The 19,315-nt window shown below is 48.7% G+C and overlaps 1 protein-coding gene across 1 annotated transcript; it reads right to left on the minus strand.

Moving 5' to 3' along the window:
- Positions 1-2,788: 2,788 nt before the first annotated feature.
- On the minus strand, positions 2,789-19,281 carry USP11 (ubiquitin specific peptidase 11). Its single transcript, XM_060087438.1, is given in 22 exon segments — positions 2,789-3,306; positions 3,380-3,468; positions 3,643-3,758; positions 3,846-3,995; positions 4,949-5,061; positions 5,279-5,349; positions 5,440-5,682; positions 5,870-5,922; positions 6,599-6,805; positions 7,560-7,654; positions 7,773-7,856; positions 7,998-8,222; positions 8,608-8,766; positions 8,850-9,023; positions 9,383-9,482; positions 9,607-9,668; positions 9,792-9,937; positions 10,076-10,193; positions 10,537-10,667; positions 10,841-10,950; positions 19,005-19,188; positions 19,191-19,281. Coding segments are annotated over 22 exon segments (2,859 nt in total). The 3' UTR covers positions 2,789-3,168.
- Between the last annotated feature and the right edge of the window lie 34 nt (positions 19,282-19,315).

The raw sequence follows: 19,315 nt of genomic DNA on the forward strand, positions 1-19,315 counted from the left end.
GGGTTCGATCCCTGGTCCGGGAAGACCCCACATGCCGCAGAGCAACTAAGCCCGTGCACCACAGCTACTGAGCCTGGGCTCTAGAGCCCACGAGCCACAGCTGCTGAGTCCGTGTGCTGCAACTAGTGAAGCCCGCGAGCCTAGAGCCCGTGCTCCACAACAAGAGAAGCCGCCGCAATGAGAAGCCCGCGCACCACAGTGAAGAGTAGTTTGTCCCCGCTCGCCGCAACTAGAGAAAGCCCGCGCCCAGCAGTGAAGACCCAACACAGCCAAAAAAAAATTAAAATAAGTAAACAAATTAATTAAAAAATAAAAATAAAAAACAAGTAATAAATGACGTGTAATCTAACGAAAAAAATATGAGATTTCTATCAATAAATTTCCTATTAAAACAAACACATAATACACAAAGGGAGTGACATCAGCATAACTGCAGACTAGGAAGCTCCAAGCTTGTGTTCCCCAATGAAAACATAAAATTAAATTTAAAAAGAAAAGAAAAAGGAAAGCAAGCTGAATTGTCAGAACCAATTGTGTCAGTGCTCTGGAAACAGTCACAGGTTTACAGCAACAGAGCAAGTACCCAGTCAAGAAAAAGACATCTTCAAAGTCGTGGGAAAGTTCTGTGCAATTCTTACCCTCGCCCCACCTTCTCCCTGGGACGGTGGCAGTTGCGGTCTGGAAGCAGCAGCCTAGTTCCCAGTCCCCTCCCTTGAACTGGAGAGGGCAGAGCAGACTATTTGCAAGCGGCTGCGTATGTGCTATCCATCCACCTTGTTCCATGTTCCTTTCTTCTTGCCTTCTTTTGGATTATTCATCTATTTCCCTTCCTCTTGTTTGAAATTTATACGTTTTTTATTCTTTAGTTTTTATACCCTTAATTTATCGAAATGTAGTATTAGTCTAACTTAAAATCTTCTAGAAGTGCATTACTTAGTACACTTTATAAACTGTATCCAATTCACAGAGTCCCTCCTCGGCGATGTCTGATGTGTTGCTAAACTCATCCATCGACTTCTCAAACTTTGTTATTATCTATCTCAGATCTATCACTTCTGCTTGGTTCTTTCTCATTTTCATTTTTAGAAGTTTTAAATTTCTTGTTCATATGTAATCACCTGTATTTCCATGGCCAGAGTAAGAGTAACTGTTTTACATTGATGTCTGAGGATTCTAATATGAGGTGTCTCTGTGTAACTGTGCCTGTTGCCTCTTACTTCTCCTGATTCTTAGGCATGTTGTCTTTTCGAAACGTCTTTGGTTAAACCCGGGAAGTTATTTTGAGTGAATTCATTGTAGGTGGATTTTTGTCCAGGACTGATTGCTCATAGCTAATGAGGTCTTATTTATTTTTTTTGCGGTACGCGGGCCTCTCCCGTTGCAGAGCACAGGCTCCGGATGCGCAGGCTCAGCGGCCATGGCTCACGGGCCCAGCCACTCCGCGGCATGTGGGATCCTCCCGGACCAGGGCGCGAACCCGTGCCCCCTGCATCGGCAGGCGGCTCTCAACCACTGCGCCATCAGGGAAGCCCTGAGGTCTTATTTTGAACCAGCTCTTTACACCTGCTTCCTCATCTGCAAAATGGGGTAACAGTGCTTAAACCATAGAGCCTTCGTGAGGGTTAAACAGCAGCTTATGAGTTCCTGGATCCAGTCATACCTTTAACTAGTATTTCTGTTGATTTTCGCTTAAGCCAGTTTGAGCTGAGCTCCTCACAGCAACTACGATTCTTGCCTGTGTCAACAGCACGACCGGAGATTTGTGGGTGATAAAGCTGGATGTGGGGTCGGGGGGAGCCTGCCAGGTCCAGTGCAAAGGCAGCAGGCTGAGGGGAATGAGGAGGCCCTTCCCATGGGAATGGTCTCTCAGCCGTCCTGATCAGGATTCCCTCCCTCAGTGTGAAGGGTTGGGGTGCTTGTCTACGTCCGGATACTGCACATCTGTCCACTCCACGCTGCCCCAAGGTTGTCCCCACAGGAGCCCCGTTTCTCAGAGGTGACAGCTGCTGCCTACGGGAGGGCTCAGGTGGGGGCTGTGCAGTGCTTAGGTGGCATCGTATGCTCACACTATGCTGCACCCATTCTGTGCTAGGTGCACCACCTCACTCTTCTGTGGCGAGGCTGAAGGGACCCTGCCTGGTGGGGGAGCTGCAGTCATGGTGGGAGGCTGAGCATAGGGGCGACACAAACACAGCACATCTGTCCTGTCAGTTTGGCTGGCTCGGGCCGGATGTACCCACTCCTCAGAGGACACTACTGGGGGCCTGCGAGGTGGTCTGGTTAGTATCTTTTATGTCCGGAAACCACCCATTTGCCCACACGGATGCCTGTCTGTTCCAGGCACACCTTTCCCACATCACCTGTAGTGCAGGTCATGTCCACAGAGATTTCCATCCTGGGTGCAGGGAGGTCAAACGTCCCCTCCGGGACTACTGTAGTGTAACTGATAAGGTGTACTGACCTCTGGACCTAACTCGAGCAATTACTTGACCTCTGTATCTGTTTCCCCATCTGAAATTGGTGATAACAACTCCTGCGTGAGACTGTTGTGAGGATTATGAGTCAGTATTTCCAAAATGCTTTGGGAAACACTGGGCATGCAGTTGGTGCTGAGAATCGTGTCTGATGCGCAGATGGTGCTTCAGAAGCACTTAGAATAGTACCTGGCACACAGATGGTGCAACTCAGAGCAGCAGCCATCACACACCTGGCATTCAGTAAGCACAAAGGCATAAAACTGGTGCTTGGTAAAGTATGTTAAAAGAAAAAAAACCCACACTGCCAAGGAACAAACTGGCACTTTTATATGTACACAGCGGCAAGTACAGAGTCTCAATAAGAAAATACACTCTGTGTTCAGGTGCACCCCACCACCAACCCCTCAGTTCACGCCAGGTTGAGGACAAGAGGGAAGGGGACAACCATAAATAGAGAATAGAAGGGAGAGTTAAGGCTCTAAGGGGCAAACACAGGTAGGGAACACACTGCTGGAAGGAGACATGACCTCTTCTTCCCCAGGAGAAAGCAATATAGCACACGAGAACAGTAGCCACGACTAAGCCTGTGGCGTCTGGCATGGGGCACCTAACACAGGTAAGAGGACAGGGGTGGAGCCGGGAAGGAAATGAGCAGAGATGGCTTCCTTCCCTGTGGCAGGGCCAGGGCCCCTCAATTTATAACTATGAACTCAGAGTTGGCTGGGGTACCACAGGCTGGGGACGCCGCGGGGTCAGATAAGCTGGGCTGGGGTTGCAGGCGACGTGCCACATCCTGGCGTTGGTAGAAAAGGACATAGGCTGCCTTGGACTGCAAGGAGAGGACAGGAGTCAGTGTGGATCGGGGAGGAGGGTGTCGGGAGAAGGGAGGACGGAAATCACACCTCAATCTGATTCTCAGTCACAGGTGAGACGTTGTTGTCATCGAAGTAGTGCCATTGACCGCTGTCCTTGTTGCAGGCAAATGTCGTGTCTGTAAGAGAGGAGAAGCTGTCCTCACCCACCCTCCTGCCCTTAAGAGGCGTCCACGTTTGCCCTCTCACTCCTCCCACCCTGATGACCTTGCCACCCGTTCACACATCTGGGGACACCCACTGGGGACATCCTGATCCCCCGGCACACGGCCCTGCTACGGCCTGGCACATACAGTGTCCATCCCGCAGGCCCCCGTAATGGTTGGAAACTGCGATGAGATCATATTTGTACAGCTCTGGGGCCGACTCGTTCTGCGGCTTGATGACAAAGTTGGAGAAGTCCAGGTCCCTGTGGGTGGGGAGAGGGTTAACACTGCTGGCGCCCCCTTCCCCAATGCCTGCCTTCCCCCCGAGCCAGACTCCCCGGGCCCCGGACCGGATAGGAAACTCCACAAGGGTATCCAGCTTCTCGCGGGAGAACTTGGTGTAGGAAAAGCGCTTCAGGTGGATGATGAGCGTCTCCGGCAGCATCCACAGGTCCAGCTTCTTGGTGGCCAGCTGGTGCTGCTTGCAATTGGGGCAGTACCTAGAGATGGAGCCCGAGTCAGGACACAGACACTTTCTGAGCACCTACCGCATGCTCTTTGTGCCGTGCGGCCTTCGTGGGCCACGTCTCGTCCAGAGATGCTGCTCTTACTCCTAGCCTGCCTGTTACTCTAGTTTGCTCTCTTGACATGATAAATTCCTGCCAAGTACTTACCAACTCCTCACTGTATACACTTTTGTACTGGCGTGTGTTTTTGTTTGGCTTCCGGTCTGTAAGACACTAGTCTTCTTTTAGAGCCTGCCTCTCTCACTCCAGTTTTCTCTCTTCTATTTTATTCACAGACCCACTCGCCAGGTACTTACTAACGGTCTACTGTTGAGTCCTTTGGTACTACTTTGTATTTCTATTCCCTTTCTGCTCCATGGAGATGCCGCTCTTATTTTTGAGACTGGTTTTGTCTCTTTTCGTTCTCTTCTTCTGTTTTGTTTATTCTGCAAGGGTCTAACGAGTATCTACTGCACAGCCCACACCATTATAATCAGTGAGAAGAGACACACAGTGAACTTAAAAGTCTTCCCCCTTAAGGGGTTCACTCCAACAGAAAAGACAAAAAACGATGCAAAAGGGGGTCTAGGATGTGACATCAAGTGGCGTTACAGAGCTAGAAAGAGGGAATGGAGGGAGCTGATGGCTGGGGGAGGAGTGGCTTTTAACAGAAGAGTAAGAGAAGGTCTCTCTGATGAGGTGACATTTGCTCAGAGACCTGAACAAAATGGAGGTCAAATCCTGTAGATAACTAGAGGAAGAATGACCCTGGGAGAAGGAACAGCCCAGGCAAAGGCTCTGAGGTAGGAATAGGCTTGGGGTGTTGGTGGCCAGAGTGGCAGGAAGGCTTCGAGAGCCGGGGAGGGGGAAGTGTATTTAGTGGTGACGGACTGGGGAAGGTGGTCCCACCCAACTGCACCGCCAGAGGCCCTGTTCTGGTCCCTCACCAGGGGTTTTCCTTCTCCAGGGTCTCAGTGGTGGTGAAGAGCTTGATGCACTCCTGCAGCCGCACCGGAGCCTTCTTCAGCATGTACCCAACGCAGTCATGCTTCACGTAGCCCTAGGTTGAGGGAATGGACAGCCAGGTATGAGGACGGGGGTTGGGGGGGGATAAAAAGGAGTGGGGGTGGAAGACGCACGCTGAGTGGTTAAGAGCACGGACTTCGAAGCTAGGAATCCAAGGCCCTGGGAGCTCTGCGGTCACGGCTCGGCGGAGGTGGGGGAGGGTGTGTGTAGCGCAAGGTGAAAGTGCCCCCCATCCCCAGGATCTCGTTTACCTCAGCCTCCACCTCGTCATAGTAACGCTTCTTCATCTCTGGCTCCCAGTCGATGGCAATGTACGGCTGGGCTGGGGGCGAGGGGAGGTGGTCATGGGCCCTGCTGCCAAGGAAACCCCCCACCCGCCTCCCCAACCCTGGCTCACAGCTGAAGTAGACACCATGGGTATCCTCGTTGAAGGTCGAGCGGTCGCTGGTCCCATTGGAATTCACTGTCTGCAGGGTGAAGAGGTGCTTGCGCCGTGCTCTCTGGGGCCAGTGAGATGGTCCAGGGGAGTTGTCCACGGGGGCCCGGCTCCCGCCCGCGACTCCAGAGCTGGGCCCAGCCTGCTCTGGCCCAGGGTCTTGGGAGCTGCCCCCAGCCAGGTGTCCAGGCTTAGGGAGGTTGTCCTTATCCTCCAGGTCTGCTGGGACAGGAGAGGATGTCAGAGGTGGAAATGTGTGAGCCCCAGGGGGTTGAGCTGCAGTACACATCCATGTGCACCCTGTGTAGGCCAGACCGACCCCAAACCCCCTGACCCTCCCTCAGGCCATGGGACTGCTTGTACGGACCCTCATCCTTGCCGATCCTCTCTCCTTTCTCCTCCTCACCTTTCTCATCCCCATCATCCTCGTCATCCGAGCTGGGTCTGGTCACATAGCGTCTGCCGACAGAGCAGAGGAGACTCTCAAGGAGGGACCCGAGGGCGGGGAGGACAGAGCCCAGAATCCTACTCTGCTTATGATGGAAAGCCACTGGTAAACCCACACACACAAACAGTTCTTAAGGAGGAGCCCGGAAGGTCTCAGGAGATGCCACAGGGACATGGGAAGAGACGGCCTGACCATGTAGGATCTTGTGCGCCACAGTTAAGGAGCGTGGATCTTATGTATGATAAGCCACTGGTAAACAGGCACACGATCAGCTGTAAATTTCCATCAGGGAAGGCCTCTGAGGAGCACTTGTAAGTGCAACATGAGAGAGAGGTGAAGCCAGATAGCGCACTGTTGTTTGCCTTGGTAAGGACTCTGGATTTTAAGCACGATGAAAATCTATCAGTAAAAACACAAACAACCAAGCCTCTCCAAGGAAGAGACAATTAAGTACTAGACGAAGTCTGTATTTTGTCTGTCTTGTTCACCTCTGTGTATCCCCAGCACCTAGGAGAAGTGGTAGCAAAGTCAGAAATTAAGAGAAAGAATAAAGCCTACAAGTTCCTCTCTGGCCATGTTAAGTTTGAGCTGTCTTCTGGATGCAGACGGGAGGTGGCAACTGAGCAGCTAGACGCCCGTCTGAGTTCTGACCCCACCCACCTGCCTGACCCCAAAGGGCAGACTCACGAGAGGCGGTACAGCAGGATGTGATACAGGGCGTCCCAGGAGAGCCGGTCCCGGGGCACCGACACCAGGAGCGGGTGCCCGAAGAGCATCAGGCCATAGTAAGAACTGTTGTAGTCCTGGGCTGGGGTGCGCTCCCGCAGGTAGACAGGAAGCACAACGTCCTCTCTGGAGTTCTCGCCAATAGCAGCCCTGCCTGACACCTCGTATCTGTGGGGGATGGACATCAGGTCACGCCTGATCAGGACACACAAGAGGGATTCGAGGATTCTACCCCAGTTGCTCCAGCCACTCACCACTCACAGCCTGAAAATATTTTTAACCTGAAAATATTTTTAAAAGGGTCCGAAGAGTCACCCAGCGTTCTGTACTTTACAAACTGTTGGATGATTTACACAGCCCTTTGTTTATGTTATGTTAGATAAACTACTTCGGTGTTATCAGAGCACTGAGGGAGCTAACAAAATTTTTTTTGTGACACAGGGATCTAAAGCCCTTTTCTTTTTGGAAAACTAAACTGCTTGGTTTACAAAAACTTTTCTACTCATAAAGCACCTTCTGTTTTAGTTACCCGAAGATTTCAAACTTGCTCTGAATGTTCTTACATTCAGAAAGCATCTTAGTGTTCCCCATTTCAAAAATCACTTGGTTTTTGAGGCCTGCAATGTGAGTAAGGAGTGCAGATCAGCATCGGGTACATACGAGGTGCTAGTTAAGTGCTGAATAAAATAAAGAAACAGGAGCCTCCCTCACATAACAAGGAGGAAAACACCCAAAGACGCCCTGTATAAGGATGCGTCGCTGCACTCACTGACAGCCCCTAGCCCCCTGCCCCACTAAGGCACATGGCCGAAGCCCCAAGCCGCGCAGGTGCCCTGTGAATCAGGCCGAGGAAGGGAGAGGGAAGGTGGTTAACGGAGGAGGTTCCTAAGAAGCCCTCATCTCCCCTGGTCCTCTCACTCACATGAAGATATCATCTCGGTCCAAGATGCTGCTCAGAGACTCCTCCAGCTGGTAGATCTTATAGAAGCGGTGACTGAAGACATCGGCCACCATCATCTGAGAATGGGATGCGGAGAGGGGACCGGTCAGTCTGCCAGGTCTCCCCCAGGCCCTTCTGCCTCTCTCTGCCCCCCTGCCCCTGAATCCCACCCTCCTTCTATCTGCAGAGCCTCACCCTTTCTGGCGAGACGCCAGTGTGTTTGGCCAGAGCCACACACAGATCCGAGATGTTGCCTTTCTTGGGGACCACGAGCCGGTGCTGAGGGAGGAACGGTATCCACAAAAGAGGAGAAGGATGTGTGGTGAGTTAGCGAAGGAAACCCTGAGGTACGGCAGAGTAATCAAACGAACTCTGACTACGTGTCCCTCATTACGTCCCCTGTCCCCATTCCCCCCATACCTGCTCTGGCTTGCGGCGGGGGTCCATGGAGACAAAGAAGACCTCCATGACCCTCTTGTAGGTCATAGGCAGTGGGACACTGAGGTAGCAGAAGGGATCGAAGGTCACAGACACGTTGCCACAATCAGGGCACACCACCGTGGACTTGAAGAGGCCATGGAAAGTGTCCACAATCACAGAATCGTTCCGCCGTTTGTGGTTCTGCCAGGCCTCCTGAGCAACCTCCTGTTGAGCGTCATGGTGGGTGGTGAGGCTTGCCCAGGGCCAGGGAAAACCATGGTATGGGGTGGATGCGCACGGGATTAAAGTTAAGGTTAGGGCCACCGGTAGAGTCCAGAGGCAGAGTTACAGCTAGGGCTATGTGGAGACTGCGTTCACTGTCGGGGCCGGGGGTTATTTGGGGCAGGAGACCAGGTGGGGGTTAACTCTGGGTTGGGCGTGAGGGCAGATGTGGCGCTGGAGCCAAGGTTGGGACTGAGGTCAGGGAAGAGGAGCTTAATAGACAATGGTGGTGTGCGGGATACTCCAGGGAGGCCAGAAAATTCCTGAGGCAGAGGCCCTAGTGGCTTTAATGAGGCTCTCAGGATGGGGGTCCTCCAGGAGCACCCACCTGATCTGGCCTCCCAGCAGCATCGCACAGTTCCACATATTCCTTCTTCTTAACACGATTGAGGTCCTCGTGCAGTCCATCCAGGAGGAACGACAGCAGCTCCTGTGAGTCATGCTGCTGGTAGCCCAGAAACTGGGACGCAAAGTGGCCGACCTTGGTCTGAGAAGATGGGCAGGGCCGTTAAGAGCGTGAGGGAGTTGGGGGATGGGGGCGCAGAGGAGCCGGCCAGGGCTGAGCCACACCTTGAACACGTGGGGCACGATGGAGCGGTGGTGGCCGGACCACGCCTGCTTCACCAGGTCTGCATAGGCCTCTGCGATCTCCCCCTTCATGCCCAGCGGGTTGCAGAAGTTGAGCTCCTCCAGGTAGCGGTTTTTGAGGAAGTAGTTGGTGAGCTGTGGCACGTTGCTGAGGCACTGCATAAGGCAGGGGCCAGGTGCATGAAGAGGCGAGAGAGAGGTAACCAAGGTGGGGACAGAGGAAAGGGAGACAGGAGGAAGGGGAAAGAAAGAGAAGGGGCAGGGGAGTAGGGGAGAGAAGAATTTCAGGAGAAGGAAGAATGAGGTGATGAAGGAGAGGAGACAAGGGAAAGCAGGGAGCAAGTGAAAGGAAGAGGCATTAACATTTCAGAAAGTAACGCGGGCATGTCAAACCAGACTGTGGGGCCCCAGCCTCCAACCTGACCCCTTGCCCTGCAGTACCCCCCAGCCGTCCCCAATCTCCAACGCTCAAATCCATCCCTGCGCAGGGCCAGACCTAGACCTAATGGCTCAACCTGCAGGGCCGAGTTCATGAAGCACGTGTTGCCCAGATTGGTGAGACCACAGACGCCCGGCTGGACCTGGAAGTCCTCATCCTCCTCCGACGCGCTGCTCCTGGGACGGATGAGAAACTCTGATCAGCTGAGGACCTACTACTTGTGGGTGGAATGTGCTCTTGGGCTCAGTTGTTCTGCCTACTGTGGGATCCCACTCTGGACTGGAAACCCCAAGGGCTCACATGGCGGGCAGCTGTGCGCTGGGCCAAGTGCCATCCTTGTTTCGGGTCTCCATGATGACCACCTGGGTTGGAGGAAGAGGAGTAAAGATCAGGAAAGGCATTCATGGAGGGCCCACGGACACCTAGCCCTCACTTCCCCCAACCTGAGCACGGGTGGTGGGCCAAGAAGCCCTCCCCACCCTTACCTGCCCAGTCTTGAGAGCGGCGTCAAGCACTGTGACACGTGTGTTGCACAACCTCTCAAAAGAGCCCTCCGCGTTCTGGATCCACAGCCGTGTCTCTTCCTGGGGGCTCACCAGAAACTGCTCTTGAGCGGTGCGCAGAACTAGGTCTGTGGAGGGTGATGGAGCACATTCAAGGTCTTCCTGGGACCCTGGAGGATCCACCCATCTTGGCATCAGATTCCTTAGGTCACCGAACTGTGACCGTGGCTGGGAATGCCAACTCATTCCACGACCCTTAGACTCACCAATAGAATCTGTGCAGCTGAATTGAGCGGTGTGAGCTGTGTCCATATCACTGTGCTGGATGAGCAGCAGTTCTACTGGGTACACTTCAACCTTCTGGATGCTGGACAGCTCCACGACCTGGGAGGAGGGAAGGATGCACACAAAGGTATACCCACCCAACACACACATGGACACAGGAACGACGACCTTTGAGATCAGAGGAACACCCACACAAACACACATGGCATAGACACATGTACGAGGCTCTGTGAGGGGAGCACACACAGGCGAGCAAATGCAGGAGACACAGCAAGATACCGTCTAATGACCTGGGAGAGGAGGAGAGGGCAGACCCAGGTGTATGGATACAGCATACGTGAACACACAGGTCTGGACCCATCCTGGGCCTATGGAGGCCTTCCTCCTATGCTCCCCCCCACTATAAAAGCCACCCCCCCAGCACCCTCCCCACCCATTATACCTTGCGTTCAATGGGAGGCTGGCCATGCTCTAGACCATACCAGTTGACCAGGTAATGCCAAGCAGCCGCTGGGAGCAGCACATAGTCCTCACCTTCCACCAGTCCCTTCTTGAGGCGCCAGTTTACCTGGTCTGCAGGAGGGCGGGGGGAGGTGGCAGAGGAACAATCAGGAAAGGAAAGTGATGAGTCACTCTGGCCATCTCACCAATGACCTAGCACAGAAAAGGGGCTCATGATCATTTGCTGGGACAAAGATGACAAGAAGTCCAGGCTTGGCTGATGTGGGGAGGCAGAAGCCTGGTACCTTCAAAGAGCTGGGCATTGTTGATGCAGCCAGGGAAGGCGCTGGAGTCCTGGTTTCCTCCCTGCACGTATACTTTCCACTGCTTGTACCAGCGCTGCTCCACGAGGAACCTGGACCAGACAGGTGACAGGGGTGTCACACGGCTATCTGGGGGTTAGTGGGACCACTTCACACGGTTGTTAGACTAAAAGTATCAACACGTTACAAGTCAAGATAAGTTTCATGAACACGTGAAACTAATACAGCGCTATACGCCAACTGTATTTCCAATTAAAAAAAGAAATTCTTCCCGGAATTCAACATTAAAAAAATTTTTTCAGCATCATATAAAAATAAATTAGAAGCAAAATATATTCAGTGAAATCCAGATTTGGATAGAATGCTTAACTTCTTAGGATACTAAAAGAGATTTGATTAAAAACAGAAAGTGTGCTCAATAATGGCAAAAAAAAAAAAAAAAAAAAAAAAAAAAAAACCAACCCATACCCATACCCATGGTGCCAGAAAACAGGAGATTTTATTATGGAATAAACAATAATTCACTTGTATTAGTCTGGGGGGTAACACAGTCAAATTAGGTTCAAAATAACTGTTATTTGCAGCTAATGTTGTAAGACTTAGCCGTTTGTTAAATGTGCAGTGTTTGTAAAGGATACAAAAATCTTCAGCTAAGAACTGGGTCGTTAAATTCTGAAAACCCGCTCAGAAATCAAGAAGAATTTCAACTGCTAAAAGAATCATAAAGTTTTTCTTCAAAAACTGTATACTGCCATCTCTAAAATAATTTTTTATTTAGGATTTATTTTGGCTTTAGAGTAAATTTCTAAGTGTATGGGGGGGACTAGCTCACTCTTTATGTAAAACTGTGGTGAAATACATATAAAATTTACCACCTGAACCACCTTTAAGTGCAGTTTGACCTGTTCTCTTTTAAAGGGGACTTTTATATGCACTACTAGGATAAACATTTAGGACTGCTGAAATCTGCCTTTGTAAAATGTCATTGAGAAATTCTGACGTCTGCAAAATACTTGACATATAATAAGTGCTAAATGAACATTAGCTGTTACTGATCCGATCCCAGGGCTTAGACAAAAAAGTTCATGTACACGTAATCCTCGTTCCCCCCTCCAACCCCAACACAAACCTGCTCTGCTATGGAATTTTTTTTTCTTTTTTTTTTGGCTGCGCCCACCCATGCAAGATCTTAGTTCCCAGACCAGGGATCGAACCTTGCCCGCTGCAGTGGAAGTGCGGAGTCTTAATCACTGGACCGCCAGGGAAGTCCCTGCTATGGAATTTTTGACACATAAAAGGCTGTCCCAAGTATTTAATAAACACTTTTGAAAAAAATCACAAAACTGATAAAAAAAAATACATTAACAGTTTTCCAAGCGATTTAACTCTATAAATTGGATTCCTTAAAATGGCAACTTTTCTTTGTTTAAAAAAGGATCAGAAAGGTAGGGGGATGGAGAGATAGAAAAACCCTGGAATAGTCACATGTTGCCCAAATAGGCAAACTTTTCTGTGGGTTGTTTTTTATTCATTTATTTATTTTGGGGGTTGCAGTGACCCCCCCCAGACCCCGTACTTCATTCATGACAGGGACACACACCCTCCCCACCCCGGTGGCTCAAGCCACAGACACTTCCCATTACTCATCTAGAAAACCCCATCACGGACCTTACCCTCTGCCACTTGCACCTTCACCTCCCCTTCAAGGTTTTAATTGCCTCCATTGATGGTCTATGAGGTTAATTTACTCAGTAAAGCTAGTTTATTGTTAATGGGACCTTCGAAGCAAAAGGAGCCACAGCTCAATGGTTTTTTTTTTTTTTTTTTTTTTTTTGCTGTACGCGGGCCTCTCACTGTTGTGGCCTCTCCCGTCGCGGAGCACAGGCTCCGAACGCGCAGGCTCAGCGGCCATGGCTCACGGGCCCAGCCGCTCCGCGGCATGTGGGATCTTCCCGGACTGGGGCACGAACCTATGTCCCCTGCATCGGCAGGCAGACTCTCAACCATCAATGGGTTTTTTTAAAAGCAGATTTTTAAGGAAGATTAACATTAAAATCACTTTTTAGAGTGGCAAGCAAAACCTCCAGACCTGGCTACAACCTGGATTTCTAAAGCCATCATAGAAGACTGAAGTTTTACATAAATTTTCACACAGTATCACTACCATGTTTTTTCGATTCAAAGGCACAATAACTTTTTTAACATCTCTGAACTGGGATGGCTCATCATCTGTCAGCTCAGGTGGCAGTCATGACAGAGTTGTCATTGTCTAATGAAAAAGCACCCACATTGTTATTTAATCCTACACTTCAATTTTTTTTTGGTTGCTACTGTAAATGGTATCTTTAAAATTTTAACTTTCTAATTTCTTGTTGCTAGTATACAGAAATAAAATGGATCTTCCTAAAGTCACTTATGCTTGTGTTTCCTCAAATTTGTTAAAATGATATGAAATATGTGCTTATGGAAAGAAATTACTAAAAATATTGTCTGTCCTCTAGATTTCTCTTGTATCTGGAGAAAATACAGGTTATTCTGGTTAATCAGTACTCTAAGTATAATAACTACAGAGAAATAGAAATATGGATATAAACTAAGAGATGGTTTCCTACTTGTTTTATTAAAAGTTTGTTAGCTTATTCAGATGGTAAATGTGCTATTACATTGTTCTAAATTTATTATTTATATATCTGTATAAGCCTACATACATAAATAAGAAGGCAGGCATATAAATAAATCCTTTCTGTAAATTGTTACACGAATAATGTACCAAAGGAGAAAAATTAGAATTTGGGCCTTTTTCTGTAAAATGACTACATTAATTTATGCCCAGACTGGAAGTTCCATTTTCGGTCACCAAGTTACTGTTAACTCTTGGTACCTTCTGACATCTCCTTAGCTCATTTTTTTTTTTTTCTTTTTTTTGCGGTATGCGGGCCTCTCACTGTTGTGGCCTCTCCCGTTGCGGAGCACAGGCTCCGGACGCGCAGGCCCAGCGGCCATGGCTCACGGGCCCAGCCGCTCCGCGGCATATGGGATCCTCCCAGATCGGGGCACGAACCCGTATCCCCTGCATCGGCAGGCGGACTCTCAACCACTGCGCCACCAGGGAGGCCCTCCTTAGCTCATTTTTTAAAAAGAATTCTTGCTTAAAAAAAACGTTAAGCTCCTAATAATCTTTGTTATTTATCACTGTGTTTTACGAGGTTGACTATAAATATTTCTTGTCTTTACTTCAATTTATATCTTGTTAAAATACAACTATTCTTACTTTGTCTTTCACAAATTTAGGCCAAAGTCAGAATAACAACACTGTTAAGATGTTCTTTTCTGTCTAAACTATCTCTGGGAGATACCACGAAGATCTGCTCCTTTGCCCTATAAAAGGAATGACAATAGCACCATTAGGTTTATCTAAAATTCCCCCAATTTTAATTAACTTGAAAATTTCAGAAAAGCTTTCATTTTTCAAACTTGATTATTTTTAAAAATGACAAACCAAAAAGAAAGTTTATCTTCCTAGATTAGTTATTGTTAATTATATATAATTAGATATACAACTATAAATATCTTTCCATAACTGCATACTTTTCAAGCTAAAAAGCATACTCATGTTCAAGCAACAAAGACTAGTACAGTAACTGTCTACCAAAAGATCCCCCCTCCAGGACGCTAGACTAACAAACCCCTTGCCCTTTTTGGTTCACAAAAAGTCTGAACAGGTACTAGGGGCGCCGACTCAATTACAGGGAAATTGTCAGAGGCCTATTGTTTATTTCAGTCTTTCATTAGATCCAGTGGCCAAAGCATATTTACCTTGTGTAAGAGCTATAGCAGCAATCGCCAACCAAACGTGTGAAAATTTCAGTCGGTTTAGTTCTAGGGTTTTCATTAAAGGTAACGGTTCCCCATGCTGTGCAGACCTCTCCATTGACAGAAAACCCTCCACATTTCTAGGCTAGTCTCTTAAGCTCCAGTGAGACGTTGCTTCCCCTTCACACATCACAGTCGATTCTGCAACACTGAACCCAGCCACCCACCTTCCTTCACCTGAACAAAGACAACCTCATGCTTGCTTACCTCTGTTAGGAAACTATCCCCACCCTGCACAGACCTAGAGACTCCTTCAGCTATCCCAGATTTAATTGTTTTAGATGGCTCATCCTCGAAAATTTGCCAAGGAGGCTAAACTATCACAGATTTGAATTTTCTCTTAAAATTTAAGCTTCTCCTAGAAATTAAATCAGTTTAGGTGGCCAAATTAATTAAATGCCCCCACCCAGCTGACAAAAGATAGAAGGTGCAAATATTAATATGAATATTAGGTATATGATTTGGGGTTGGTCCATGACTTTGAAATGCTTTATAAGCACCAGTTTCCTGACCACTGGCAGCAAACCCCTGTAAACTAGACGCAAAGTAAAGAATCCTGAGGTGCTCTGCTCTAGACAAGCATTAAAAAAATGGAGCTAAGGGAAAATGCTGCATGATATTATCCACAAAAGCAGAGATAAACTGGCTTCAATACTGAACCAACATCGATGGGATAAATTTTTTTTATTGACAGAGCATAATTGTTTATTCACATGACATAAAATTAACCATTTAAAAAGTGAACAATTCAATGGCATTTAGTACATTCAGCGTTGGGCAACCACAACCTCTATCTGCTTCCAAAACATTGTCAACACCCCAAGAGGAAACCTGGTACTGGTGGGATAATTTTAAAGGGTACTGTCACAAGGCTGTAAAGGTAGGATGGGGCAGAAACCAAAGTCCCCCCGCCCCCGCCCTTCTGAACACCTCCAAATGGGCTATAAAAACGTTCCTGTTATTGTTGTTTATTCTCAGGATGGACTGAGGTTTTGCCTTGCTGGAGAGCTATAGTGTAATGGTAAAACAAACTGCTCAGTTCCATATTTCCGATTTGGGGAATCTCAACTTGTCTCTCCAGTAACAGGAATATATATTTCGCTAGTACTGTGATTAAATAGCTGTAAAATGAGCAAACCTCACTCCTAAAGGCTCTCAGGTGAGAGCATGTTTGAGGCGTTCGAGGAACAGCAAGAGTCCAATATGGCCGGATGGGGAAAGTGAGGGGGAGGGAAATCAGAAGAGCATGGGAGAAGATCAGAGGTAGGGACCAGCCTCACAATCCTAAAGCCTTGCAAGTCATTGTAAGAATTTTAGCATTTATATTGAATAAAATAGGAAGACGGTTAAAACATTTTGAGGAAAGGATGGACATAAATTATTTTTTAAAAGAATTACTGTGTACGGAAAGAGGAAAATAGTACCTGCTAAGTGGAGAAACACAGCAGATACCTTCACCAAGTGATCAAGGCTAACATCACCAATGACGTCATGTGGATACCGAGTACCCACCTGACGTGATGCAAAGGGCACACCATGTGCATCCAGTCTGATTTCATATATATCCTCAATAAAATGAAAGCTCAGACCACAAATACTATTTAGGGATGCATACAATGGTGGGGAAACGTTAACGAAATTAAAAATTCAGGGTAATAACTTCCCGTGGCAGGGAGGGGGGGTGGGAATCTTCATCTGGGAGGGGCACAGAAGGATTTCTTAAGGTAACGGTCTGACTCTTAACCTAGGTGGTTAATTTACAAATTTTTTTATTATTCTTTAAATTTTTTACTTTGAAATAGACTCAGAAAAATCGCAAAAATAATACAAAGAATTCCCGTGTGCCCTTCATCCAGATTCTCCAAATTTAAAATTTTACCCATTTGCTCGATTATTTCTTTAAATACGTTTTTATATATGCCATTCTTTCAACGATTTCAGAGTTAGCTTGCTTACACGATGGTTCTTCACCCTTAAATATTTCGGCATGTTATTTCCTAAAAACAAAGATATTCTCTTTCATACTCACAATTATCAAAAGCAAGGAATAAGCAGTACTAATAGCTATCTCCAGACCTTAGTAAAATTTTACCAACTTCCCCATTCATATCTTTTACAGTAAAAGAGAGAAAATTCATTTTATGAGAAAAAACTGATTTTTAAGTAATTTATTTTTTCTGCTCCGGGATCCAACCCAGGATCACACTTTGCATTTTGTTATCATGACTCGTTAAATCCCGTTAATTTCTTCAGTCTGGAACAGTTCTTCATCCTTTGTCTCTCACGACCTTGAAATTTTTGAAGAGCACAGGCCGTTTATTTTTATAGAATGTCCATCAACCTGGGCTACGTAAACGTTTCATATAATCTTTACAGGTCTTACGTATTTCACAACTTAAAAAACGAGATACAACTCGGCGAGAAATAAAATGAACCCAGGAACAGTACATTTCAAGCACTGGTTAGCAAAGAAATCAATTAAACAAGCCGATTTATCAAGATACGCATTGACATTTTAAAAAGCTATTTGTTCCTGATTACAAAAACAAAGCAGTACCAAAACAGAAAACAAATGTAACATCGAAGGCCCCTCCCGTGCCAATCACCTGCACGTTCTCCCGTCCTGGGAAGAAGGGCTCGGCCAGAGGCAAAAACCTCGCCGCGTCACAAACTTTGCTCATTCGCAGGCGCCATTTTCTGCTTCACAAGGCACCACCTCCCCTCTGCAGTCTTTCCTCGGCCCCAGGACACGCCCCTCGGCCTACATCACAAGCCTCGTTCCCAGGCTCCAGCTCCCTCCATCACGCAGGCTCCGACTCCCCTCCCCCACCAGCCCTTCGGCTCGGATTTCGCTCTTCCGCCTGATATCACCCGCCTCGCTTCCGTTGTCAGGCGCGGCGGAGCACCGCGGACCGCCCCCAAATGCTACGTTACGTCGCGCAGAACACGCTGCCCCGCTCTGTTGCTGAGAAAAACTCCTTCCCAGGTTCTTAGTTCCACCACGCGAGCCTGACCCCGCCGCCGTGGCCCTTTCTTCTCAAGTTCCGCCTCCCTGAATGTAAATTGATACAGCCACTATGGAGAACAATATGGAGGTTCCTTAAAAAACTAAAAATAGAACTACCATACAACCCAGCAATCCCACTACTGGGCATATACCCCGAGAAAGCCATAATTCAAAAAAGCACATGCACCCCAATGTTCACTGCAGCTCTACTTACAATAGCCAGGACATGGAAGCAACCTAAGTGTCCATCGACAGATGAATGCATAAAGAAGATGTGGCCCATATATACAATGGAATATTAGCCATAAAAAGAAACGAAACTGAGTTATTTGTAGTGAGGTGGATGGACCGAGAGACTGTCATACAGAGTGAAGTAAGTCAGAAAGAGAAAAACAAATACCGTATGCTAACACATATATATGGAATCTAAAAAACAAAAAAGTGGTCATGAAGAACCTAGGGGCAGGACAGGAATAAAGACGCAGACAGAGAACGGACTTGAGGACACGGGGAGGGGGGAAGGGTAAGCTGGGACGAAGTGAGAGAGTGGCATGGACATATATACACTACCAAATGTAAAATAGATAGCTAGTGGGAAGCAGCCGCATGGCACAGGGAGATCAGCTCGGTGCTTTGTGACCACCTAGAGGGGTGGGATAGGGAGCGGAGCGTGGGAGGGAGACGCAAGAGGGAAGAGATATGGGGATGTATGTATACGTATAGGTGATGCACTTTGTAATACAGCAGAAACTAACACACCACTGTAAAGCAATTATACTCCAATAAAGATGTTTAAAAGAAAATATCCACGGGCTTCCCTGGTGGCGCAGTGGTTGAGAGTCCGCCTGCCGATGCGGGGGACGCGGGTTCGTGCCCCGGTCCGGGAGGATCCCACGTGCCGCGGAGCGGCTGGGCCCGTGAGCCATGGCCGCTGAGCCTGCGCGTCCGGAGCCTGTGCTCCGCAACGGGAGAGGCCACAACAGTGAGAGGCCCGCGTACCGAAAAAACAAACAAACAAAAATGTCCGCCCCCCTGCCTATCCACAAGAAACCGCCTCCGGTTCTCAGGCCGCAGGTTCCACCACACAGGCCCGGCCCCGCCTCTTTCCCAGACAAGGCACTTCCCCGCCTCTCTCGTCCTCAGTCTCACAGGCCACTCCTCCGCCCAAGGCACCTCTTCTGCGGACCTTCGCCGCGCCGTCCCCCACCGTCCCCAAAGCCCCCATCGTCCCCTCAAGCCGAGGCTCCGTTCGCAGCTCCGCCTCACCAGCTTTCGCCCGCCCGCAGCGGATACCCTCGCCCATTCTCGATCTGGCGCCGCTGGCTCGCCAGGCCCGGCACCGCTTCACGCTGTGGCTCTCGGTCCTCGGCCGCAGCTGCAGCCGCCTGACCCCGTGCGACCGCCGCCATGGCCGTTCGCCCTCCTCTCACAGTCACCGCAACTGGGGATAGGGAGAAGTCCCCTCAAAAGCCACTTCCGGCTTCTGGTCCCGGAAACGGAAACGGAAACAGAGCCCCCCAAACAGCCGGGGGGCTACTGCCATTTTGAAAAGGGAGCCCCCGCTCGCACGCGTCGAT

This window comes from Mesoplodon densirostris, chromosome X, assembly GCF_025265405.1.
Source record: "Mesoplodon densirostris isolate mMesDen1 chromosome X, mMesDen1 primary haplotype, whole genome shotgun sequence".
Classification (NCBI taxonomy): domain Eukaryota; kingdom Metazoa; phylum Chordata; class Mammalia; order Artiodactyla; family Ziphiidae; genus Mesoplodon; species Mesoplodon densirostris.